This window comes from Drosophila takahashii, chromosome 2L, assembly GCF_030179915.1.
Source record: "Drosophila takahashii strain IR98-3 E-12201 chromosome 2L, DtakHiC1v2, whole genome shotgun sequence".
NCBI classification, from domain to species: Eukaryota; Metazoa; Arthropoda; class Insecta; order Diptera; family Drosophilidae; genus Drosophila; species Drosophila takahashii.
The window spans coordinates 8,082,484-8,106,392 of NC_091678.1; the positions used below are offsets into that span (position 1 = coordinate 8,082,484).

Sequence of the window (23,909 nt, forward strand, 5' to 3'; positions counted from 1 at the left end):
GATTCGGATTTAGCAGCAAATCGATTTTGCGATAAAAAGAGAAGGAAACTTAAGTGCATTTGTGCGGAGGAAAGTGTTAAATGAAATTCCCATCTTTGCCATAACAGTATTAGTCTCAGTCAACACAGCTCTACACAGAGAAAACAATTTTTTCAAAAAGTTGAAAAATATTCTGTTGGAGTTAAACATTTTTATGGTATGAACGACGAAAATATGGGGTTTAAGAAACTTAAAACCTACTTTAACTGCCATACCTTTTTTCTGGCATATAACTAAAAAAATAAACCTAAAATATCGTAAGTATCCAATAATTTGAAAGGGCTATTTTTATATTTAAAATAAATAGATAAAATTATTTCCGATTAAAAAAAATATTATTTTATCGGAAAAAAAACTATTTCAGATTTTTACTTAGTTTTTTATTCTTTGACCTCAAAGGTTCCTCCGGTTTAACCTAAAAAAAAGAAGTCTATCTCACATTTTTACTTCGTTTTTTTATTCTTAGACCCCAAAGACTCTTCCCGTTTTTCTATTATATTAAAAATACCTAAAAAATTAAGGGGAAAACCCCTGGTTATATGGTTATTTTGACTGTGTACCTTACCTTTCTGACTAGCATCCTCCATTCAAATGAACCGCAAAGTAAATCTGCATTTGATTTGTCACCCGGCGCACATGTTGCAAAAAGTTTTGCCGGCAACTGTCGCCGCTAAAGGTGACATACACAAAAATAGAAAAACAATTGCCAATTACGAACGAGCAGTTTCCTCGTTCTTGCTTCCTTGTTTACCGGATCAGGAGCACCCAAAACCAAAAACCACCGGGAACCCAAAAAACCCACCCCGGTAGCCATCACCACCAGCATGGTCCGCAAACAACGGTCGAAACAAAGTAAAAACGGAAAGAGAAACAATCAAAAAGCGGGAAACTCAACAGAAAAAAACTGAGGGGTGGCAATGGGCAGCAGGAAAAACTATGTGGAAAATCACTTTTGCGCTCATAAATTTCAATAATAAAAATTTGAATGCAGTTGACACGACACCGAAACAAGCATCCTCGCCCTCTTTTGCGACAGAAGAGCAGCCAACAAGGTTAAGTGAAATAAAAATCAGTGAAGTGCATAAACAAGGTTCAAGGTGCGGGTCGCATTGGGATTTGTATCTGAATCTGGAGTATGGATGCTGCTGCACATCCCGATAATTGAATTGGCTTGTCGCATTTGGTTGAGGAGGCACAACCCTTTTTTTTCTACCATGGTTTTGCATATGTACATATGTGTTTATGAACATGGTCATATTTGGGTTATGGATGGATGTGGTCTGCCCTTATTACGATTTTTAGGGTGGCGGCCTCAATTAATACTTGTGGTTCAAGTGCAGAGGCGATAATCTTGAGGTCAGTCCAATTTTAATATTTAGGCAGAATTTAGTGGTTACTCTCTGAATTTGTAATTGCTAAATATTAAATATTTTGGTATGTAGCATTTTGAATACTAGTAGATATTTTATAATTTTTATAATTTTTTAAAAAATTTCCATTTTTCAAAGCTGGAATGGATCCGGATTCTCGAGTGAAAATTGAAAGGAATTTTGATAAAAATATAAGTATAATATAATATTACAAATAACGTATTTATTCGATTATAAATATTGTTAAATTAACACCAAATAGCTATATTCGGGGTAGTTCATCCCAATTGATCTTTAAGACCCCCTAGGACTTTTGATTGCCTCCGAGGCAATTTCCTCGGCCAGCTCCACAATGCGACGCTTCACAAAAGACAGCGTGCAGTAACTTGGTGCCGTCATCGGATATCCCGGTTCAGGGAAAGGACGAACACCTTCACAGCGTTCCTGTTCCTCCTTATACCACCTCAAGTGTTCTTCGGCACGATAATTGAAAGGAGATTTCAATGAGAGACGAGATGAGTAGGTCTCATAGAACTTGATTAGGTCGACGACATTACTATATCTAGTGGCTTCATCAACCGTAGAATTGCCATACACATGAAGAAAGCGTTGTCTCTCAGTGGTGAATTCATCATCACTTTGGGCATGTCCGCTTCCAAGTAGACATCCAGAGACAACCAATAGACAACTAGGAATATATTATTAGAACGAAGATCCTATTTCGAATGGAATAACTTTAACTTACCTGATCAAAATTGTAGGATTCATGGTGTACCTTAAGCTCTTTATTTTAAAACTGATATTTGATGTACCCTGAGATCATTATTTATACCCGCTCTGACATCGAGCAGCTAAAACAAAAACATGAATTCAGCTAATTAGTTTTATACCAAGAATTGGTTTGCATTCGCATTCACTTTTTAATCAGTGCAGTTAGCCTACGATAAGCCCTGATAATCTTAAGTTTTCTGCTACGTAATTTTCGGAGAACGCACAGTTGGAAGAATATTTAGTTTCCATAGTCAGTAATTTTGTTTACTGAGATTCCGCTTTGTCTATCTTGTTCGAGTATAAATTTCTAGAAGCAGCGTTTTGGACCCTATAAGCTATATTTGTATATCCTGATCAGAATTACAAACTATTATACTACTTCAACTTCAATCATTACAAAATGTATGCGAGTGCAAAACAATTCTTGGAATACAATTAAATTGATGAGTGTACATTTTAGAAACATTTACAAGTGCATAAAGCTTTAACTGCTCGATGCCAGAGATTCCGCAGTAAATCGAATATCAGTTTCCTAATCAAGAGCTTGAGCTTCAACATGAATCCTTCAATTATATTTTGGTAAGGCATCGTAATCCCTTGCGAAAGTATTAATAATAATCATAAATATTTGTTTCCTAGTTTCCTTTTGGTTCTCACAGGATGTCTTCTTGGAAGCGGATATCCACAAGGCGTCTCTGAAGTCACTACTGAAAAACAATCTTTATGGGAGACAATCTCTTTTGTTACACCAAGAAATTGCTGGCAGCCGAGTTACAACTACCCAAAAAAAACAAACTTTCTAAACGATCTACCAAATTAATTAAAAGGATTATAAGACAAAATAATAAAAAACTTAAAAAAAAAATATTTTTCTAATATAATAATGTTTTTTTGCAAATTTCTATGATTAAATGTTATTGAAAAAGAACAACTGACCTATCTACAATTAAATAAATGGTGGTTGATTTTTCAATGCAACGAAATAGAAAGGGTGGAAACTGGGATTCAAAACACCGCGCCGACCAGCCGGCCTATCGATAGTTGAGCACGATATCGATATAAATCACACCGAGCGCGAGAATAACAACAAAGAGCACGGATATTCACGTTTAAGAAAAAACTAATATTTTATTCTGGTTCTTGTTGTTGTGGACAGAACGATCGGGTCTAAAGGCGGTTTACTTCTTGGCCTTCTTGGGGTCTCCCTTGGCGGCGTCCTCGCTCTCGGCGGCCTCCTTGGCGCGCTTGGCGCGGATGCCTACCAAACGGGCATCAGTGCGAGCCTGTAAATATAACAAGATATGATTACCAAGGACTCAAGAGGATCCCTGAACCCTCAGCTTACCTTGCGCAGCGTGGCGAAGGCCTTGAACTTCTTCTCCTCCTTGGTCACATCACGGAACTCGACGACGGCGGGCTGCTCATTGGTGATGGGCATGACGCGTCCCTTCAGCTGGGTGGCCAGCTTGCATTCCTCCAACGAGGACTCGCCCTTGCGGATCTTCTTCTCGTTGATGGGGAACAGGATCAGCTTGCTGCGGTACTCCTTGAGGCGCTGGATGTTGCGCTGGCGGGACTCCAGGGATTTGTTCTTGCGCCTCTTGTCGACGGAGATGCCGATGGTCTTGGCGAAGCTGGCGCCAATGCCGGCACCCTGTAAAAACAAAGATTAGGGTTAGTTAGCCGGAGGTTTAAGGGTAATCCCCTAGAGAATACACACCTTGAGCTCCTCCAGGGTGAAACCACGGCCGGCACGCAGCTTGGTGTGGTAGCGGATGGTGGGGCAGCGGACCACGGGGCGCAGGGCACCGCTGGCGGGGCGGGGGAAGACCGCCTTGGCCTTCTTGACGCGGTTCTCGTGCCTGCGGACCTTGCGGGCCGGCTGGTTGAACCAGGTCTTCACATGCCGCTGCCACCACTTGTGGTAGTGCTGATTCGGAATCATATTGTTACCCTTACCCATCTTGGCGGTTTAGATTGGCTGCAAGAAAAACACACAAAACATTAATGCGGTATAACCAAGCTGCAGCCCCACGTGGCTGCTTAATTTTGCTTGTTTTTTCCATAATTCCGAGCACTTTCAATGGTCTACGGTTAAAGGGTGAAGCCCCCTAATCTTCCGAACACTTGGCACACTCGATGGCTTTAATTCCATTTCGTTTATCATTTATTTTTCCCAAATTTCAAGACGCCCATGAAATTTACACACCTTTTCTTCCCAACAACGAATTAAAAAGGAAATCGCAACCAACTTCACGTCGTTGGCCAAGCATAAATTTCCCTCAAAAAATTCCCTAACGCGAGCGAGAAATTTCCCCAGCTATCGATTGGTGATGCAATCAGTGTTAGCGAGAATACTCAACAAATCGCATTTTTTACGCCAGCCATTCGAGTTAAAAATATAAAACGCTGACGCGGATATTTTAAGGGTCTTAAAAAATAGTTAAACCCCAAAACGAGTGCATTTCGGGCATTTATAAACGTTTAATTGCCTTATCGATTGACTGGCGTGTCGCGTGGCAACTCTGAACTGTACTTTTGATAGAGATAAAAAACTATTGACTATTGAACCGTCTATCTATAATCGAGAAATTGCGCGCTAATATCCGCATTGGCCAGCAATCGTCGTCGAATCTATAAATCAAAATAAAAACAAACCCAGGATGAGCGAAGAGGTGTCCCCATCGCCGGTGGCCATTGGCGAGCTCAAGTACGAGGATGTGTCGCAGCTGAACTTCTCCAAACTGTACTCGCCGAAGATGAAGAGCGTCTACTGGCGCTACTTTGGATTCCCCTCGAACGACAACAACGAGGTGATCACCAAGCAGAATGTGGTCTGCATCAAGTGCCACAAGGTGTTGACCAATCATGGCAACACCACCAATCTGCGTGCCCATCTGCAGCACAGGCACAAGGATCTGTTCAAGAGCCTCTGCCAGGAGCACGACATCCATGTGCCGCCGCGCAAGACGCCGCGCAACGTCACCCATCCGCCGCTCTCCAAGCGCAACGTCTCCTCGCGTCGCGTCAAGCTGGAGTTCATCAATAATCGCAATCACGACAACGCCTCCGACGAGGAACTGGATGAGGCGGCGGTGGCCACTGCGGCCATGCAGGCGGAGGAGGATGCCTCCTCGCAAACGATGCTGTACGAAACCATGGTGCCCTTCACCTACGACGAGGCCGAGAATCTGGTCGAGGAGGAGGAGCAGCAGCAGCGCCTGGTCATGGAGCCCAAGTACGGACGCAAGCGCAAGCTGGCCACTCCCTCGAGCGCCCTGATGCACGGGCGGCCCATCAAGCACGAGGATGGCGGCTATACCAACATAGCCAACCTGTCGGAGGCCCTCACGGATATCGTGATCAAGGATTTGCGCAACGTGGACTTCCTCTACGACGCCGGCTTCAGCGACTTTGTGCGCCAGGCCATGGGCAGTTCGGCTGCCATGCCCGAGCCGCACAAGATCGAGTCGCTGATCAACGAGATGCACGCCTCCAAGTTCCTGGAGATTGGCGAAATGACGCGCGAGTTCACCTCCGAGAAGCCCTTCTCTTTGGCCTTTGAGCAGTGGATCAATGTGGAGCAGCGCCGCTTCCTGAGCATCTATCATCACTATCTGGACGAGGAGACCCAGTCGGCCAGGAGCATGCTGTACGCCACCGTGGAGTACACAGACTATATAGTCTTTGACGATCTGCTGACCGACTTTTACTTGGCCAACTGCACACTGGCTATTATAAACTACGACGAGGAGGAGGACCTGCTGCACACCTATCTGCGGGAGAAGAGTAGGTGCATCAGCGGAGTCCAATACTCATTTACTAATATATCCTTTGCTTTCCAGATATCCCCATTGCTTTGTGCTACGTTTCGGTCATTGACAAATGCCTGCGCCGCGTCTTCGAGCTCGAGGAGGTGGCCACGCTGATAGAGCAGGTGAAAGACCTCATGCAGCGCCATTCCTCGGAAATTGCCTCCAAGGTGGCCGAGGGACCCTTGCCCACGTACAACGAGCACTTCCCCTGGACCCTCTACGAGATGCTCAAGTTCTTTGCCGAGTCCATCTCGTGGTCCGAGGACATGGATCAGCTGGTTTTATCAGCCAAGACAGTGACGGAGGCACTGAGTGCGCTGGTGGTAAGTTATTAACTGGAGCCCTGCATAAATGGGTTTAATGAATTATGTTGAATTTTTTGTTTCATTATTATTATTATCTAATGCTAACTTTTAATTAAAAACTATAAACCAACAGTGGTTTTACTTTAGAGCTATAGCACCAAAAGGCCTAAAGCTCGCTTATTGTAGTTTAGTAGTAGTGATTATTATTTTTATTATATTTTACAGATTTTTTAATATCTTGTATAGTATGTTGCAATTATTAAGGAAGAGTATAATTTTTTGGGTATTGATTAAAATAGGCATTTTTTGTTTTATATGAATGAATTAATTCGAATTTTGATTCATTTATTCATTCATTCAATTCGAAATGAATTCAAAAAAACATTCAATTTATTTCACAATGTGAAATTCACATAGAATTGAATTAAACAAATCAAAAATTTCATAGCTTACTATGATAAAACAATAATAGTATTAACCCAACTGAAACCTTTAGACACCCTACTTATTACTTATACCTTTCAGATTGCTCTGGACACTCTGCGTGGCGAGGACATCCCCTTGTCCAGCATGCTCTCCCCCATCACCTCGAAGATTCTCATCAAGAAGCTGGGCATTGCCGAGCAGGACGATCCCTTAATGATGAACGTGAAGCGCACAATCTCCGCCGTGCTGCAAGCGCACGTTATATCCAATGACAATTTGACCGCTGCCGCCTTGTTGGACCCGCGCTTCCACCGCCTGACCACCATTGACAACCTGGAGAGAACCGTTCGTATGCTGACCCAGCAGTACAACAAGAACTTTGGAACGCTGGGCGACGGGGAGTCCAACGAAGTGGCGGCAACCTCCAGCGTGGTGGCCGTCAAGACGGAGCCCAGAGCAGGCGGAAGCAACGCAGCCAGAAAGTCGAGTAAGTTTGCATGATATTAAATGATATTAAAATGCCATAAATTAACAAAAATCTCCCCACAGAATTGGAACTTCTCTTTGACATCGCCGAGATACCTAGTCCTCCGAAGAGGGATGCCGACAGCAGCGTGGAAACCGATCTTAAGCGGTATCGCAACGAAGTGGTCGTTCAGCTGGACGAGTCGCCCATCGAGTGGTGGCTCAAGATGGGTCACATCTACGGAACCCTGCGCGACTTGTCCTCCCTGTACCACAGTGTGCCCGGCGTGGTGAGCCTCAGCTTCAAAAAGGCGCTGCGAGACCAAATCTACGACTTCAACAAGCGATTCATGCTCACCGGGAGTCTCATCGACGCAATCCTCTTTCTACACCATCACAACAATTAGTCTGCACCGCGCAGCTTTCTGTTTTTAAATAATGCAATTACACTTTAATTACTTTAATCTTAATCCGATCTTGTGTATATGAACATGACTAACAGGGGCAGGGCACACATGGCCTATGCGCATTTCCGCCGCACTGTAAACCAAAAGACAGCCTTGGCCGGACACAGAAGATCTATAGGTATCAACGTATATATGTTAAGAGTATATTCTGACAGCATAGATCCCAATGAAACCCTTAGTCTAAGATTACTTGTTAAATAAATCGATAACCAAACAACAAAATTCGGTTTTTAAACTAAATTATTTATTTTAAATCTTTTTTAAAACCCTTTTACTCCATCTTTTTCCCCAGAAAGTAATAAATGCTACCTTAAAATTACTCAAAAGTTGTATTATTTGTATGTATAACAAAACATAGATAGAAGTCCAAATAAATCGCGTTTCCTCAGGGTTTTTAATTGAGTCAGTTTTTGGGATATATGTAAATATTTTTTAAAACCAAATTCTAAAAAATGCTGCACAGTAAAAGATAGAACAATTTTTATAAAAAACGAATTTGCTAAAATTTTATTATTTGATTTGGTGATTAGAATAAAAGACCACTGAAATGGGGGTACCTTATGGGATGGGAATGCCATTGCTGAGGGGAAAGTTTTGGCTATATGCCATTTTTGAACCATTTTCCATTTTTAGAGAAGCTGAATTACTGAATACATTTAAATCAAAAACTATTTTCAAGAAGAGGTGTAAATTTTTTTATGTGTATGCTTCTTTATTATTTTTTCAACCTGGTGGCAACGCCCTTGTGGTTCGCGCCCTCACGAAAGATTCAAAACTCTACAAAAATGTACCCAATTTTTTCAAAAAACAACTACGCATTTTGTGGTAAATATATAAACAAATATAAATACATTTAAAAACGCTCGGTTCTTTTTTAATGTTTTTTAATATTTAGACTTTTTTTGAAGAATAAATCAGCTTAATAAACACCAATCACCGACTAACATTTAAATACAAATGAGTTATAATTGAAAAACATTGAGTTATAATCAAACTTAACAGCATAATTAGTGAATGGGCAGTGGAGGAACTCGTCCTTTCCCTCACTTGCGACACAAGTCGCTCATTCGCATCATTGCCTGCGAGACTTCAGCCGAATTGTCCGACTGCATGGGCGGAATCATCGTTAACGCCCTCCACCAGGATGTTGGGCATCTGCCGACCGCCTCCGCCTCCTTGCCGTCCGCCGTCCAGCGAGTGTAGGTTGCTTTCCTGTAAAACAGAGATATGAAAATCATCTCTTGAATCTTAAATATAAACTACTCACTCTGGGGCTCTCGAGAAGCAATTCCTGAGCCATCGGATCGCCGGACGTCGTCTGCCTGGATCGCAGTAATCTCTGGAAAGCATTCGGCACGCTAAACTGCTGCGACGAGGCGCTGGTGGTGGTGAACGTGTCGTTGCTACCACGACTGGATCCCGTCTCCGTGGATCCTGGCGTGAAACCGACTCCGGGCTCGGCGCGTTCGTGCTCCAGGAACGCTTTGGTGCTGGGGCCGCCGAGCGTCGCCAGCGGATTCTGGAAATGCAGGTTAATATTGAGATCCTTGTGGCCGCGTTTCCGGTACTCATAGTACATGTACCCGAGTCCGGCGATCAAAGATCCGGCGGCGAGTACGAGTAGCGCCATTAGCCAATGGTTGCCCGCGTGCTCCTGCTCTCGTCCCAGCTCCAGGCTGTTCGATGATCCGGCCTGAAGGACCACCTCGTTGAAGGCTCCATGGGGACAACGTTCGCCCTCGGCCGCCACTCGATTGCCGCACATGCACTCGTAGCCGTAGTTCGCCTGCAGGCACAGCCCATGGCAGTGGGCATGCTCGCAGGGATGCGACGACCGCTGCGGCTGCCGGGACTTCCCAGTCACCAGAATGTCCTGGGCATTCAGCACATTGAGGGGTATATTATGGCACATTCGGGAGCCGTAGAGGGCGCACTGCACCGCTTCAACGGAGCCCAGGTTCACAATGAACACATTATTCTCGTACAAACTTATCCCCGATGGTTGCATCAAAGCGTTGGTCTTTTGCAGCATTATCTCTGGTCTTCGTTGTGGTCCAGAGTTCGATCTATAGCTAATCCTCTCCAGCGTGCGCGAGTGCAGGTCCACGTAGTACAGCATCTGCTGATGGGGATCGGTGGTCAGGACTATCATGAAGCTCTCGGTTTTCTGCATCAGCATCTCCCTGTGACTGCCATCCAGCCTGGCCATGTGGATCTCCGAGCTCGTCCGCCCGTATCCCTTCGTGCGTATGGCTATGTAGAAGATCCAGGCGTTGTAGCCATCCACTGCGAGGTGTTTTAGATGCTTCGGGCTCTTGACACGCACTATCCTGCCGCACATGCGCGCTTCGAAGTTGCAGGCGTGGATCTCCTGTGCTCCGCTTAGCACATACACATTTCCGGTGGCCCAATCCAGGGAGACTTTCGTGGGCGTAGGCAGACCCAAGGCACGCACTACCACTTTCTTCTGCAGATCAATCTGGTAGAGGGTGCCCTCATCCTCGGAGGAAAAGTAGCCCATCTGCCGATGCATGTCCACATCGAAGCCGGTGATCCGTGAATCATTCGCCGACCAGGCCACACCGAGCATCACGGGATGTTCGCTCATATTCCGCACTTCGTTAAAGGTGCTAAAGAGCAGGGTGGCTCCATTCGACTGGAGGCTCTTGCAACTGATGCGATCCTGGCGCAGCATGAAATCAGCATGACACTGGCACTGATAGCCGCCCAGCGTATTCTCGCACAGCTGGGCGCATGGCTGCTGCTCCTGGCACTCGTCAATGTCCGAGCAACTCTTGTGATCCGCATCCAAGCGATAGCCATCGAAGCAGGAGCAAACGGCGCCGGCGGGCGAGGCTCGGCACTTGTGCTGGCAAAACGGGCGACCCGATTCGGTGGTGCAGGCCGTGGCGCACTTGGGACCCTCGTCGTGTCCATTGGAACAGTCGGCGAACTTGTTGCACACCCGCGACATGTCCACGCACTCGCCATCCTGGCAGTCAAACAGATGCGGCCTACAGGGCTGATGGAGTGGAGTGCTCCAGGGGTGAATCTGGCTCTGGTTGTGGTTGCTCCTCTCTTGATCGCAGCTCAACTCATCGCTGCCATCGCCGCAATCCTTCTGCCCATCGCAGCGGAACTCCCGGCGGATGCACTGCCTCCCAGAGCGGCACTTGAACTCGTAGATGCTGCACACATCGCCGCAGTCGGCCTCATCCTCGCCACGCGGACACTCGGTGGTGCCATTGCAACGCACATTGGATGGCAAACAGATCTTCAGATTGCTCGTGCACTGATATTGGTCCTCCGGGCAGGATATGTTCACCGTGGAAGTATCTAGATTGCAGTTAAGTTCATCTGACTTATCCCCGCAGTCGTTGTGGCCATCGCATACGAGACTCCTCTCCAAGCATTGTCCCAATTGGCAGCGGTGCATGTCTGGGGGGCAACTCCTGTGCGCACACTTGTCGTGCTCATCCGATCCGTCGCTGCAGTCGATCCGTCCGTCGCACTCCCAGCTGCCTGCGATGCAGGAACCGCTGCCGCACTGGAACATGCCCGCCTCGCAACCCACGGCCGAGTCGCACATGGCCTCGTCGGAATTGTCGCCGCAGTCATTGGTTCCATCGCAGACCAGGCTCGTGTCCACGCACTTGCCATTGTCGCAGGCGTGCTGGTGGACATGGCACTTCTTGGTCTTGTCTGGGGAGAAGGAACGGAAAGAAAACAAGAGATTACGCTATAGTATACTCAGCTATAGGGAGTGCGAGGGAGATGGATAATAACATTTTGATTGCGCATAACTTTTTAACGAATGGTCCGATTTGAAAAATGTCTTCTACATTTCGATAGGCATAAATATACACAACACAATTGCATTTATACTTCTCGGAAATCTTTAAAGGTGTGGGCGCCAAAAACGTTTTAAAATCGTTAGTGGGCGATTGTGGGCGTTAGAGGGGGCGTGGCGCTCGGCTGAAATAAACTTGCGCTGCGTAGGAAGCCCAAGAATATGTGTGGGAAATCTCAACCTTCTAGCTTTTGTAGTTTCCGAGATCTCAGCGTGAACAAGAATATATATACTTTATGGGGTCGGAAACGCTTCCTTTTAGCTGTTACATACTTTTGCACAAATACAATATACCCTTCTACTTTACGAGTAACGGGTGTAATTAGTGGTAGTTAGAGTTGCTTCTGGTACACTTACCGAACTTCTCGCACTGCTGCTCATCCGACTGGTCCCGGCAATCCTTGCGATCGTCGCAGCGTCGCTCCTTGTCCACGCACTGCTCGCCATTGTGGCAGGCGAACTGCCTGTGGGAGCACTGAACCTTCGGCTTTCTTCGGTGCTGCTCGTCGCAGTCCAACTCATCCGAGTTGTCCACACAATCCTGCCGTCCGTTGCACCGATGATTCAGGGTGAAGCACTCGCCGCTGCGGCAGCGGAACTCGCAGTCCAGGGCCTCCACACAGCTGCGATTGCCCGCGTTTTGGTAAACGAATCCCGCTGGGCACAAACAGATCGAGTGGTAGGGACCCTCGCCCACGCAGATGTGCGAACAGCCGCCGTTCTGCTGCTGGCAGGGATGCGATTCCCGTCCCGCGGGTGAACTGGCCGCCAGTGGGATCCGACTAGGCGCAGCGATGGGTACAAACGGCAGAATGGCGTCGGGATCACTGCTGCCCATGATATCGATCATCTTTCGCGGCCCCATGTTGCTCTTGTGCGTCCAGAAGATTCGCGGCGAGCCCATCTCGCTCCAGAAGAGGTCCTGGTGGACTAAAGCCAGGCTATAGGGACGCCTCAGCTTGCCCCGGAAGGTCTGACTCTGCGGCTGCTTGTAGCTCGAGTAGCTAATCCTGCCCAGATCGCTGTCCGACCAGAAAAGCGTTTGTGTCTCGTAATCGGCGGCCAATCTGATGTCATCATCTCCCAAATCATCCTCGAATACATGCACCTGTTCGCCCTTTCCGCTCAGCGGTATCCTATCGATGTGCCTGTGCCTTCGAGCCTTGAGCACCACATACATATAGCCCTCCGAGGGCATCACGCTCAGTCCAATGGGCCACTCCTGGCCGGGGAAGAAGCGAATAAGGGCCCGCTGTCGCGTCTGCAGGGAGAGCAGCTCAATCACACCGCGCTCCACATCCGCCCAGTAGAGATTCCGACTGAGATGATCGAAGGAAAGAGCACTCACATTGCCCAAATTGGAGCGAACCAGGACGCTGGTCTCTTGATGCTCCGGCTGATACTCCAAAATCAAATGCTGATCATTATCCGCTATTATCAGACTCCCATTGATGCGGTTGTAAACCATTTCGTTGATCACACAGGGCAGGGTGTACGTCTTGCTAACCTGATGCCGTCCAAAGGCGGTGTGCTCGAGTTCCAGGAGCACCTGACCCAGGCCCACATACAACCGCTGTCGCTTCTCCATCAGCATGCAGCGCTGCATATCCGGTGCTAATATCATTCCATCCGGACAGGCGCAACTATGACCACCTGCCTCGGGTTCGGCCAGCAGGCAGAGGTGCGAGCATCGGGCATTCTCACAGCCGTGCGTGGAGTTCGGCTGCTTGGCGGGATGATAGATGTGCACGGCGTATATGGTGCGATCCTTGGCCAGAATGCGATGATCCTTGCCGGAGAACTTGTGGCACGCATGCACGCTTTTCGTCGCCCAATCCGACCAATAAAGCTGATCCTCGAAGATGGCCAGGCCATAGGGATGCTTCAGCATCCCATCCAGCACAGTACGTCGGCCGGAGCCATCGGGTCGCACCGTTTGCACGCTGCCCAACTTGGCGTCCACCCAGTAGATCCTCTGCTGGTGCATATCCAGTGCAATTCCGTTGGGCCAGTGGATATTCTCGCTCACTATTGGCCGCGATCTACTGCCGTCCATGGAGGCGCGCCCGATCATGGGCTTGTCACCCCAATCCGTCCAGAACATCAGACCCCGCTGTGGCCAAACGGCCAGGGATCGCGGCTGGTGGACATCCTGGGTGATCAGCACAACACAATTGAGCCCGTCGTTCGAGCAGACGGCTATGTGCCGCATTATGTTGTCCGAGAAGTAGATGTTCTGCGTCAGCCAGTCCACGGCCAGGTCTTCCGGTGCATCCAGACCGGAGGTCAGCAGGATCTCCGCCTGCGAACCATCGCCATTTGCCTTCACAATGCTCTCTGCTTCGTTCTGGATGTTGGTCCAGTAGATATGACTGCCATCGTAGGCCACGCCAATCACCTTGCTGAGATTTCCGGCCACCGGGTAAATGTGGTTTCGTAGGTTATTCTCGTGCAGATGCATTCCCATGATGGTCATCTGGGTGGTGTACAGCAGGAGGGGCTGCTGATCGCTGGAGACGTGAACGATGGCGCGACAGGTGCGATTATCACTGGCCATCAGATAGCCAGCATCGCAGACGCATCGATAGCCGCCCGAGGTGTTCTCGCATCCCTGGCTGCACAGATCATCGCGCTCCTGGCACTCGTCAATGTCCTCGCACTTGTCCTCGAATTTGGCCTGCCGGAATCCCGTTGGACAATGGCACTCGGCCCCACCGGAGGGCATCATGTGGCACTTGGCTCCCGGCGGACACTTTTTTGTGTCGCAGTCTGGTTTGGAGTGGCACAAGTCAGTCTCGTCGCTGCCGTCGGAACAGTCGCTGTGCCCATCGCACACTTCGCTGAGCTGCAGGCAGGTTTCACGATTCCGGCACAGGAATTTGCCCATCTCGGGTTGACAAAGGTTCGCTAAAAGAAGGGGGAGGTTTATTATATTATAGGATTTAAATAAAAATGATAATGTAAATATATAATGTAAAAACGATCAACGTTTCATATCGATTTTACATTATTTAAGATAAATTTTAATTTGATATACGACCAGGTAAATTTGACCTGGTCGAAAAGAGTATTTCATATAAAAACGATATGGGTTTTGCATGACCTGAAATTTCATATCGATTTAACATTATTTAAGATCAATTTTAATTTGATATGCGGCCAGGTAAATTTGACCTGATCGAAGAGAGTATTTCATGTAAAAACGATATGGGTTTGGCTTAAAATTTACATGGCCATATCGATTTTACGAAAAATTTTTTTTGTATATCAGGATATATAAATCAATGGGAAATCCAATCAAGTCGACTCACCGCATCCCCTTTCATCGCTTCCATCGCCGCAATCGTCGACGCCATCGCAGACCCAGTTCTTCCGCCGCAGGCACCGTCCGTTGGCGCAGAGGTGGCCCGAGGAGGAGCATGTGGCCTTCGCCTGCTCGCATCCGGCCACCTCGTCCGACCTATCCCCACAGTCCGTTCGTCCGTCGCACATGAAGTCAGCCGGAATGCAAGTGCGGTCTTGCTGGCACATGAACTCGAACTCGCTGCAGTTGCGCATGCGCCTGGGGGTGTCCCACAATCGGAATCCCAATCCTGGATGGGAAGGGCAATTCAGCTCGTCCTCGCCGCCGGGACAGTTGTCGATGCCGTTGCACATTAGTTCCGCTGCCAGGCAGGCTCCGTGTGGCTGGGCACACGGGAACCAATGTGGCGCTCGGCACAGTCGGTAGTCTAGATAAGGAAAGAGGGATAAAGATATTATATTTATATTTATATTCAAGGAATAACAGTCCCTTAAGAACTATAAAAAATGAAAAAGTGCGAGAAGATATGTATTTCTCATTATTTTTTGGCAGTATATGAAACGTAGATCGATTTTACATTATTTAAGAGCAATTTTAATTTAAATTTGACCTGGTCAAAAAGGGTATTTCATGTAAAAAGGGTCTGGGTTTTGCATGACCTGAAATTTAAATGGCCATATCGATTTTACGGTGACATGTCTTTTTTTGTGTGTATCTAATCTGTTTTTTAATAATATTAATTTTAAGTTTATCAGAAAATTCGACTAAAAAATAGATCCTAACCATAGTTATGTAATTATAAAAATATTTAATTATTTATATAAAGCTAAAATACAGTGTAAAACTATGAATTTTATAAAAATATATTTGTTTTGTATTTAAATAGATTAATAGATAATTTTTTTAGTTTCAGGGTATAACCATAACCTAAAAATGCTGCAAAACGTATACCCCAATGATCTTAAGATTTCCTTTTCATACGTTTTTTAGGAGAGATCTCTTTAAACTTAATAAATCTGACTTAAAAAATATGGGAGATATTGGTAACTACATAGGTTTTGTAGGATTCAATATCACGTAGGGATTGCTTTAGGAATCCGGAACTTTCCAACTACTCACCGCAGTCCAATTCATCCGAGCCGTCCTTGCAGTCTCCGCGTCCGTCGCACATCTTCGCCTGTAAGATGCAGCCGCCGTCTCTGCACTGGAATTGTCCCGCATCGCACCGCGTGTCCGCTGATCCCGACGTGGCGGCAGCAGCAGCACCGCCAAAGCCCAGCAGAAGCAGGAGCACCGGGATGGCCACGTGGCGTGCAGCAGCTCGCCAGGATGCGAGTCCATTCTCTGTTCGATCCTTTTGCCGTAAGTTATCCCTTGCGGAACTGGAACTGCAACGGGAACTGGAATGGCAAGCACGTGTCCGCGAGGTTGGGTTGAATCCTCGCCGGCTGGTGGTCATCTTCGGGCTCTCTGCCCGGATGCTTCGCTGGCTGGGGGGCACCTGGTGCTCGGCCTGGAACATTCAAAACACAAAACACTCAATTCTGTCGACAATTAACACTTGAGACGGGTAAAATTAAAACAGGAACAGAAAAGTGCGGCTAGCAACTGGGAAAGCCGAAAGCGAATTGAACGAGGAAACCGTAAGTTTCCAGTATCCCGCGCGGGAGCGGGAAAAGCACCGTTATTTTAGTGAGACCGTAGGCTCTTCTCGGGAATATACCAAAAAAGCATTGGTTTTTATTTGACATTTGGTATTATTTTTATCGTTATCGGTTAAGCTGCTGGCGGAGACGTAGGCATCTGCAATTTGGATTTGGCACAAAAGAAGGAGATATCAGCGATATTATTGATATTAGGAACTGACCCAGTGGCCCGAGGCACTTGCTCTGCTAGCAGGGGATCTCTGAAAATGTAATCTCCTGTAATCTTCTGTGCGAGAACTTCTGGCGGCGAGGAGGAGGGATTCAGATTGGCGGAAAGCGGAAAGCCAAGTGAAAACAGAATATCGGGGCGGCGGCGTCAACGAACTCCGGAATTACATTAATCCGGTGATAGCTTTAATCCCCAAGAGCAATCACCCACCCAAAAAGGAAGAGGATGTGCACCCTGGACATTCGACGCTTCTTCGAGGAGTGGCGCATCTGGATACGCCCGCTGCTCATCGTCACCTATGTGATCTTCGCCATTATCGTGGTGCCGCTGCTCATTGTGAACTCGGTGAAGGATGGCTTCCAGCGCAACGATCAGCTCATCCTCATCGGCGGCCTATTTGTGCTGTCCGCCGTGCCCGTTTCCATTTGGCACATCATCCAACACGTCATCCATTTCACCAAGCCCATTCTGCAGAAGCACATTATCCGCATACTGTGGATGGTGCCCATCTACGCTTTGAACGCGGTAAGTGGGTCATCGGTTATCGGAATTGAAAACCACAAGAAATCTAATACTATCTATTCACCTGCAGTGGATTGGCCTGTTCTTTCCGAAGCACTCCATCTACGTGGACTCGCTGCGCGAGTGCTATGAGGCCTACGTGATCTACAACTTCATGGTGTACCTGCTCAACTACTTGAATCTCGGCATGGATCTGGAGGCCACCATGGAGTACAAGCCGCAGGTGCCGCACTTCTTTCCGCTCTGCTGCATGCGTCCCTGGGTGATGGGCCGCGAGTTCATCCACAACTGCAAGCACGGCATCCTCCAGTACACGGTGGTGCGTCCCATCACCACCTTCATCTCTGTGTAAGTCTCTCCTTGCAGTTCTATCAGCTTAAAACCCATTTCTAATCATATTTCCCTTAGCATCTGCGAACTGTGCGACGTCTACGGCGAAGGCAAGTTTGCCGGCAACGTGGCCTTTCCTTACATCGTGGTCGTTAACAACATCTCCCAGTTTGTGGCCATGTACTGCCTGGTTCTCTTCTACCGTGCCAACAAGGAGGACCTCAAACCCATGAAGCCCATCCCCAAGTTTCTGTGCATCAAGGCTGTGGTCTTCTTCTCGTTTTTGTAAGCTGTGAACTTGAAGCTCTTAAAGGTGTTGTGTTTCTAATCATATATTCGTATATTTATAGCCAAGGAGTGCTGCTCAATGTGCTGGTTTATTATAACATAATCAAGGACATTTTCGGCTCGGATGTGGGCGACACGAATCTGGCCTCCCTGCTTCAGGTGAGTGATTAATTGAGAACCTTTGTCTAAGGGTATTAAATATATTTTATTATTCATAATTACTCATATTACTATTACTATTTTAATTGACTTTTTTTTTAAATGTTAATTTTTATTTATTTTTCAATTTGTAAATTTTTAAAATTTTTGGAATTTTTAATTTGAATTATTTTAATTTTTTAATTTAATTTTTTTTTATTATTCTCACTTTTATTTCTAGATTTAGGTAGTGCTCTTAGTTAGTCTAATATATTTTAATATATTTGTTTTTGCTTAAAAGATAATTAAGCTAAAGACTAAGCTCATGACTAAGAGTGACTATTAAGTCACACTTTCTCTTATCCAAATTGACAAATTCTATGTATATAAGCGAAAGTTTTTGGCAAATAATTTAAATAATTTTATATTCGCCCACCAGAACTTCCTTATCTGCACCGAGATGTTCTATTATCCAAATTGTCAAATTATATATAAACAAATAAGCAAAACAAACCTTACAACTTAAGTGAAAGTTTTAAACAAATAATTTCAAAAGTTTTATATTTCCCCACCAGAACTTCCTCATCTGCATCGAGATGTTCATCGCGGCCGTGGCCCACATCTACAGCTTCCCGCACCACCCGTTCCACATAAACTCGCCGCAGTACTGGAACAACCCGGACCACAGCTGGTGCCGCGCCTTTCTCTCGATGATGGACATCTCGGACATGCAGGAGGACGTCACCGAGCATCTGGGCGTGGTGGGCAGCTCGCTGAGCCGCCGCTTCCAGGGACGCAGCACCTACCAGCCGCTGGCCCGCAGTCCGCGTCGCTCCAGCAGTGAGTCCGAGTATTTGATCAGCAAGCGGCAGGATCAGCAGCTGTCGGGGGGCAACAACTCGTCGCAATCAGGTAACATGTATGGTGCTACAACATCCAGTCGCCTCATCGTGCCTGTCTACGATGGCAAGCTGAACACACTGCCCGAAAACGAAAGCCAACCACCACATCATTCTCACTCCCAATCTCGATTTCCTTTAGCAGGCATGACCGACGATAGCAACCACTACCAACAACAACAACTACACTTGCCGGGCGCGACGGACTCTCATCTGCATCTTCGCGAGCGCGAAAGGGATCCAAGTGCGGGTGCAAATGCGGCTGCTGGCGTGGGTGGCAGAGCCGCCTCGGCGGCAGCGCCAATACCCGAGTCCAACGACGACTATGCTTTGCTGTTGGGAGCGGGCGCAGGCAGGTGACACCGCTACCAACAGCAGTACCACTACCAGCACAACCATCAGCACCCGCACATTGACGACGCCTTCGAGGATGAGGACGGCGTGGACGTGAGCGCCTCGCTGTCCGTTTCGTTTGGCCTGTCGAGCAGCCTGAAGTTCAGTGCCACTGGCAGCAACCAGTCGGCCTCCGAATGGTCGAACTCAACGGGCGGGGATGATGATGACGCTGACGACGATGACGTGGACGTGGACGGAGTAGATCAGGCGGATGGCGAGCAGCCCCTTGTCGCTGTAGTCGCCTCCACGACGCGGCGACGCCGCGATCGAGAGTACATCACCTAGACAGGCAGACCTTAAAACCCTTTTCAGTTATGTATAGACATCGGATTTTAGGTGAAATCCTTGTTTTTAAATATGATTTAAAGCCACATTTGATTGGTTAAATTAAGTTTTGCCTAAATCTATTTATAACTTAATAAATACAATTTTTAACCAATCAAATGTGGCTTTAAATAGTATTTAAATAAAAACGATTTCACCTAAAATCCGAAGTCTATATATGTATATGTCATTGCTATATTTATTGTTTCCCCTTTAACTTGATTTGTGCTAGGCTTAGAATACTCATAAAAACAAACACTTTCTAGCGGCCCATTAAATGGGGCATTTGAATGGTGGCCTTAGTTTTTCCCCCAGCCCAAAGAATCATCATTAGACTTGTGCGAAATGGGGCCAGATATTTTGTATGTACTTTTTATGTGCTGATTTTGTTCGAAACAATACTTTTTACTCAATACATCCCCGCATAGTTAGGTCTCGAACTTTTGTGTGGCGTAGTAGTTAATTAGAAACATGCCTCCTGAACCGATTGTGAATTTTGCGACTGCCGCCGGTCAGAAAAGGGCGTGACTTGTATTTAAATAGAAATTCTTATTGTAAAACTAATATACACAATTATAATATAACATTGGAAAATATTTGCAAACCGCCTTTTATGTTTTTATCTGCATTATTATTGTATTATTTACATACTAACACTGCTATTCATTCCATTTTCGACTCATTTGTAAGCCTTATCGTTTAATATATTTTCGGTTTTGTTGACGCAAATCGTAAATGTGATAAGAAGTTTTCCAAATTTGCTGTATCATGAATTCCCCACTTGCATTCCCAGTTTTTTGTTTAGGCTAGAGTCATTTATCTTACACTTCCCCGTAAAAGATAAAATGCCAAATGATATTCAGACGTGCTGATATGAGATAATATATTGATGACAAGGCCATTTTATTTGTAACATTTATTGAAATATTTGTTTAAGCACTTCGATTCCTTTGTCTTTTCATAATACTTGCTTTTTACATTTGAACGAAACAGAAAACTTTAAATTAAAACTGACGAAAACGAAAACGGAGACATATAGATACAGAGTAGACCGAAGTACATATAAAGGCATTCACGGAATTCACGTTACGAACATAAATCAAATCGAATACTACTGATAATAGAAAGAAAACAAGTAAACCGAATATCAATCAACATCAATTAAAAACAAATTCAGTCCAGTGATTACTTCTCGTGCTGCGTGCGCATAATTGTAACGACTCCCAGTAAATTTCGACGGGGCATGCCCCCAATTGCTTTCAGCATACATAGATAGGCACGCAGCAAGCAGCTCCGATCAATTGTTGTAGTTCTGCCTGCCGCCCAGCTCGAGGAGGTACCGATCCGGATGGTCCATCCAATCGGCGGCCGTGAGCTTCACCGTCCGCTGTCGCTCGGCCTCCTTGATCTGCCACTTCTTGATGTCCAATTGCACTTCGCGTGATGATTTATCGCCGCAGCCCCAGACCTGTGAAGAGAAAAGGAGGAGCAACGTGTAGTTCTTGTTGTTGGTTGACTGTTGTTGGATGAGGAGAATCGTAGACTTAGTTATAATGCATCGCATGTTTTTAACAGCTTAGACTGGAGATTATGCCGTTTATATACGATATACGTCTATGAATTTTACACTACATACCATATATGCATATACACATATATAAATATACCCTGTTGAATAAGGCTTATTGTACATGAATGCGATTAAAGTGCAGTGAAATATTCAAAGTATTGGTTGATAGCCGAATCTGGTCTGAATTACTGACTAGCTTGTTTTCACTTTTTTAATAGTGGACTTATAATAATAAAAGAAACGATTTCTTTAAAAACTGCGCTGTTTTCATTTCCCCTTTCGAGAATAACTGGTGCTAACTGAATTAATCTATACCCTTTGAAGCAGATAACTTATCTTGATTAAAGTTAATTGTTGCAATCGAAACCTCAGTTTTCTGATAAATTTTGATTTTATCACGACTGATTTGATTCAGGGAGCTACTTTGAATTGTTCATACTAAGTATGCGTTAGAGGCGAACATATCCTTTTAAATACTAATATTTAATAAAATAGAAATAGTAAAATAATAATATTATGGTTAGGACAAGCGCAACGCTGATAATGAACAATTACGCCTGATTTTGAATGGAAAATATTTTAAAATCGTAACATCCGTAAGTGAAATGAAATTGCTAAAGACCTTTAAAAGTCTTTTCACGACTGATTTGATTCCTCATAAAACGATTGATTTAAAAAACCAATTATAGACGAACATATCCCTTTACCTCTATCGACATGAGTCCTGCGGCCAGTCCCTTGCAGTCCACATTCTCGAAATGCTCGTCGACTGCTATAATGGGCTTGCGCGGATCGGCGCCGGCACGCAGTCCCTTCGGATAGCCGCGTATGCTGGTGTTAAGGTACAGAATGTTGGGCTTCTTCTCCAGTATCACAAACCTTCAGGGAATAAGGATTAATAAGGATACGAAAAGCACCAACAGTAAGCTACCCACTTGGGCAGCAGCTGGATGACACAGCTGCCTTCGCCGCCGACGAACAGATGGGTTTCCTTCCACTCACTGGGCGAGGCCACGCAATACGTTTGCTCGTCCTTGGTGTGCAGCAGAACGAGCGTGGGTCCGCGGTAGCCGAGGACGTGGTGCAGAAACCGATTGGCCCCGACGCCATGCTCGTTGGAGTCGTACAGCAGCGTCCAGTGCGAGGGCATCATCGAGAGCTTCTCCTTGAAGATCTGCACGGCTGTTGAGGCGCTCACATTGTTGTTTCCCTTGCTGCTGGCCGGCGGGGCAACGGTCTGCGGCTTGGAGTAGAGCGGCGGCAGAGCTCCGGCCAGCAGCCAGGCCTGTGAGAGGGGCATCAGGGAGTCCATGTCCCGTCCGCCGCCTCCGCCACTGTGGTCCGTGGTGTCTGTGAAGGGATTGCGCTGCTCCAGCACCGGAGTCTGCAGCTCAATGCCGCAGGACTGGTTCTGCAGCTCCAAGCCGCGATAGGCGGTGGACAAAGTGTGCACGCAGTACTTGTGGACGAGGAGCACCAGTCGCATTAGGTTCTGCTCGAACCAGCGGCAAACGTAGCCCAGGCTCATGCTGTCGTGGCACAGGAAAATGGACTTGGTCACCGATCCAAACGTGCGATTGATGGCCGAGCAGAGCACCGCGTTGCCCGAGTGCTGCATGGCAATGGTGTAGCAGATGTGCAGGAGCCGCGTGACGCCCGTCTTGTCGATCAGTTCGGGATTATCCTCCTGGGCGTACATCTTGATGTAGCACTCCAGCGTCTTCGAGTCGTCCATGATGCCCAGAAAGCGTTCGCACTGCTGCCGGAAGGCCACAGCGCCCAGATGCCTCGTGGTGGCCTTGGAGTTGGAGTGCATCAGCTGGAAGAGCCGCTGTCCGAGGTCGGTGTATTGGGGAAATACTTGTGACTGGCAAAAGAAGAGGTGTGAGTGTTATTGTTTTATGGGTGTTATCAGCTAATTACTCACCACAAAGACATCGGCCACAATGCCATTAATGCCCAGCTTGGCCGACGTCTGCTCGCGGAGGATCTCGGCCAGCTTCTCGACCGGCACCAGCTGGGTGAGGTACTTCTCGGTGACATCCGCTCCGGAGGCGGACCTGGTCATCGAGCCCTGCGCCTGCTGCACCTTCAAACTGTTGTTGTGACTGCCGCCGCCGCCCACGTCAGAGTTTTGGGGGAGGTGGGAGGTGGAATCTTGGCTGCCCTTGTGCCTGTGCAGCTGCCTGCCCCCCTCCAGGGGCGGCTCACTGGCGTCCGACTCGCCCTTGGAACTCGTGTTGCCCATGTTTCGTTGAGGATTCCTTCGACGCAATTAATTATCGGCCAGTGGAAACGTACGTGGAAAGGGCATAAAAAAGGCCAAACGCAGGTTTGCACTGGAAATGGCAAAAACAATTTGGTGGGCAAGGCGCAACAGGTGCAGGAACGTCGTTTGCTGGCCGAAGAAACAACTGCGACGCGTCGCGAAACCTGTTATGAAACACACAAATACAGCGCTAACAAATCAGGTAAATATATTTACATAATTAAACGCAAATTAAGCTTTGAAACGAGAAAATAAAAACAAACCTAGTAAGTGTGACCGTGCGGCAGTTGCAAAATAATGCTGACGAGAGTGTGGCTTCAAAGAGCAGGGAAAGCAACAAAAGCAAATGGAAAAAAAGGTATGATGTACCAAGTGATACCCTTTACTTTCATAAAACGCTTGAGTCATCAAATTGTTAGCTTTAATAATTTGATTGTAAAATATTATATGATAAAATTAGTTTCAAAATAAATGGCTATAAAAACT

General features: G+C 46.6%; 6 protein-coding genes across 8 annotated transcripts; 2 read left to right on the forward strand and 4 right to left on the reverse strand.

Annotated features, from left to right (window-relative positions):
- Positions 1-1,667: 1,667 nt before the first annotated feature.
- Positions 1,668-2,203, reverse strand: LOC108063167 (protein Turandot M-like). Its single transcript, XM_017150162.3, has 2 exons — positions 2,155-2,203; positions 1,668-2,097 (listed from the first exon to the last, which is right to left on the reverse strand). Exons 1-2 carry the CDS (start codon positions 2,175-2,177, stop codon positions 1,704-1,706), a joined length of 417 nt encoding a protein of 138 aa, XP_017005651.2. The 5' UTR covers positions 2,178-2,203; the 3' UTR covers positions 1,668-1,703.
- A 1,079-nt stretch (positions 2,204-3,282) lies between these two features.
- RpL13 (ribosomal protein L13) lies at positions 3,283-4,185 on the reverse strand. Its single transcript, XM_017150177.3, has 3 exons — positions 3,901-4,185; positions 3,526-3,834; positions 3,283-3,463 (listed from the first exon to the last, which is right to left on the reverse strand). Exons 1-3 carry the CDS (start codon positions 4,141-4,143, stop codon positions 3,359-3,361), a joined length of 657 nt encoding a protein of 218 aa, XP_017005666.1. The 5' UTR covers positions 4,144-4,185; the 3' UTR covers positions 3,283-3,358.
- Positions 4,186-4,510: 325 nt separating this feature from the next.
- On the forward strand, positions 4,511-7,880 carry Dref (DNA replication-related element factor). Its single transcript, XM_017150176.3, has 4 exons — positions 4,511-5,969; positions 6,026-6,318; positions 6,826-7,213; positions 7,276-7,880. The coding sequence occupies exons 1-4, from the start codon at positions 4,844-4,846 to the stop codon at positions 7,596-7,598; spliced, it is 2,130 nt and encodes a 709-aa protein (XP_017005665.2). The 5' UTR covers positions 4,511-4,843; the 3' UTR covers positions 7,599-7,880.
- Positions 7,881-8,525: 645 nt separating this feature from the next.
- Positions 8,526-16,459, reverse strand: yl (Putative vitellogenin receptor yl). The gene is made up of 5 exons (XM_070216645.1): positions 15,932-16,459; positions 14,820-15,239; positions 11,866-14,415; positions 8,926-11,360; positions 8,526-8,870 (listed from the first exon to the last, which is right to left on the reverse strand). The coding sequence occupies exons 1-5, from the start codon at positions 16,332-16,334 to the stop codon at positions 8,748-8,750; spliced, it is 5,931 nt and encodes a 1,976-aa protein (XP_070072746.1). The 5' UTR covers positions 16,335-16,459; the 3' UTR covers positions 8,526-8,747.
- A 134-nt stretch (positions 16,460-16,593) lies between these two features.
- Positions 16,594-20,180, forward strand: LOC108063203 (transmembrane protein 184C). 3 transcript variants are annotated; one of them, XM_070216659.1, is made up of 6 exons: positions 16,594-17,212; positions 17,280-17,557; positions 17,618-17,824; positions 17,890-17,986; positions 18,541-18,877; positions 19,007-20,180. In XM_070216659.1, exons 1-6 carry the CDS (start codon positions 16,913-16,915, stop codon positions 19,222-19,224), a joined length of 1,437 nt encoding a protein of 478 aa, XP_070072760.1. In that variant the 5' UTR covers positions 16,594-16,912; the 3' UTR covers positions 19,225-20,180. The 3 variants fall into 3 exon arrangements, with proteins under 3 accessions (XP_070072760.1, XP_017005712.2, XP_017005710.2); XM_017150223.3 differs by having other exon boundaries at positions 19,010-20,180; XM_017150221.3 differs by having other exon boundaries at positions 18,541-20,180.
- A 278-nt stretch (positions 20,181-20,458) lies between these two features.
- Positions 20,459-23,402, reverse strand: LOC108063201 (uncharacterized). The gene is made up of 4 exons (XM_044394878.2): positions 23,082-23,402; positions 22,090-23,021; positions 21,862-22,033; positions 20,459-21,052 (listed from the first exon to the last, which is right to left on the reverse strand). Exons 1-4 carry the CDS (start codon positions 23,400-23,402, stop codon positions 20,882-20,884), a joined length of 1,596 nt encoding a protein of 531 aa, XP_044250813.1. The 3' UTR covers positions 20,459-20,881.
- Positions 23,403-23,909: the final 507 nt, after the last annotated feature.

Excerpts from the sequence above, each read along its gene's own strand:
- LOC108063167 (XM_017150162.3), bottom strand. The coding sequence starts at position 2,177 with ATGAATCCTACAATTTTGATCAG. Across the intron at positions 2,098-2,154 it reads AATCCTACAATTTTGATCAG|TTGTCTATTGGTTGTCTCTG; the intron begins GTAAGTTAAAGT and ends ATATATTCCTAG.
- RpL13 (XM_017150177.3), bottom strand. The coding sequence starts at position 4,143 with ATGGGTAAGGGTAACAATATGATTCCGAATCAGCACTACCACAAGTGG. Across the intron at positions 3,835-3,900 it reads TCACCCTGGAGGAGCTCAAG|GGTGCCGGCATTGGCGCCAG; the intron begins GTGTGTATTCTC and ends TTGTTTTTACAG. Across the intron at positions 3,464-3,525 it reads CCTTCGCCACGCTGCGCAAG|GCTCGCACTGATGCCCGTTT; the intron begins GTAAGCTGAGGG and ends TTATATTTACAG.
- Dref (XM_017150176.3), top strand. The coding sequence starts at position 4,844 with ATGAGCGAAGAGGTGTCCCCATCGCCGGTGGCCATTGGCGAGCTCAAG. Across the intron at positions 5,970-6,025 it reads CACCTATCTGCGGGAGAAGA|ATATCCCCATTGCTTTGTGC; the intron begins GTAGGTGCATCA and ends TTTGCTTTCCAG. Across the intron at positions 6,319-6,825 it reads AGGCACTGAGTGCGCTGGTG|ATTGCTCTGGACACTCTGCG; the intron begins GTAAGTTATTAA and ends TATACCTTTCAG.
- yl (XM_070216645.1), bottom strand. The coding sequence starts at position 16,334 with ATGTTCCAGGCCGAGCACCAGGTGCCCCCCAGCCAGCGAAGCATCCGG. Across the intron at positions 15,240-15,931 it reads CTCGGATGAATTGGACTGCG|ACTACCGACTGTGCCGAGCG; the intron begins GTGAGTAGTTGG and ends TTCCTTATCTAG. Across the intron at positions 11,361-11,865 it reads GCAGCAGTGCGAGAAGTTCG|ACAAGACCAAGAAGTGCCAT; the intron begins GTAAGTGTACCA and ends CCTTCTCCCCAG.
- LOC108063203 (XM_017150221.3), top strand. The coding sequence starts at position 16,913 with ATGTGCACCCTGGACATTCGACGCTTCTTCGAGGAGTGGCGCATCTGG. Across the intron at positions 17,825-17,889 it reads GTGGTCTTCTTCTCGTTTTT|CCAAGGAGTGCTGCTCAATG; the intron begins GTAAGCTGTGAA and ends GTATATTTATAG. Across the intron at positions 17,987-18,540 it reads ATCTGGCCTCCCTGCTTCAG|AACTTCCTCATCTGCATCGA; the intron begins GTGAGTGATTAA and ends TTTCCCCACCAG.
- LOC108063201 (XM_044394878.2), bottom strand. The coding sequence starts at position 23,402 with ATGGGCAACACGAGTTCCAAGGGCGAGTCGGACGCCAGTGAGCCGCCC. Across the intron at positions 23,022-23,081 it reads TTGTGGCCGATGTCTTTGTG|TCACAAGTATTTCCCCAATA; the intron begins GTGAGTAATTAG and ends TTCTTTTGCCAG. Across the intron at positions 22,034-22,089 it reads GTCATCCAGCTGCTGCCCAA|GTTTGTGATACTGGAGAAGA; the intron begins GTGGGTAGCTTA and ends TATTCCCTGAAG.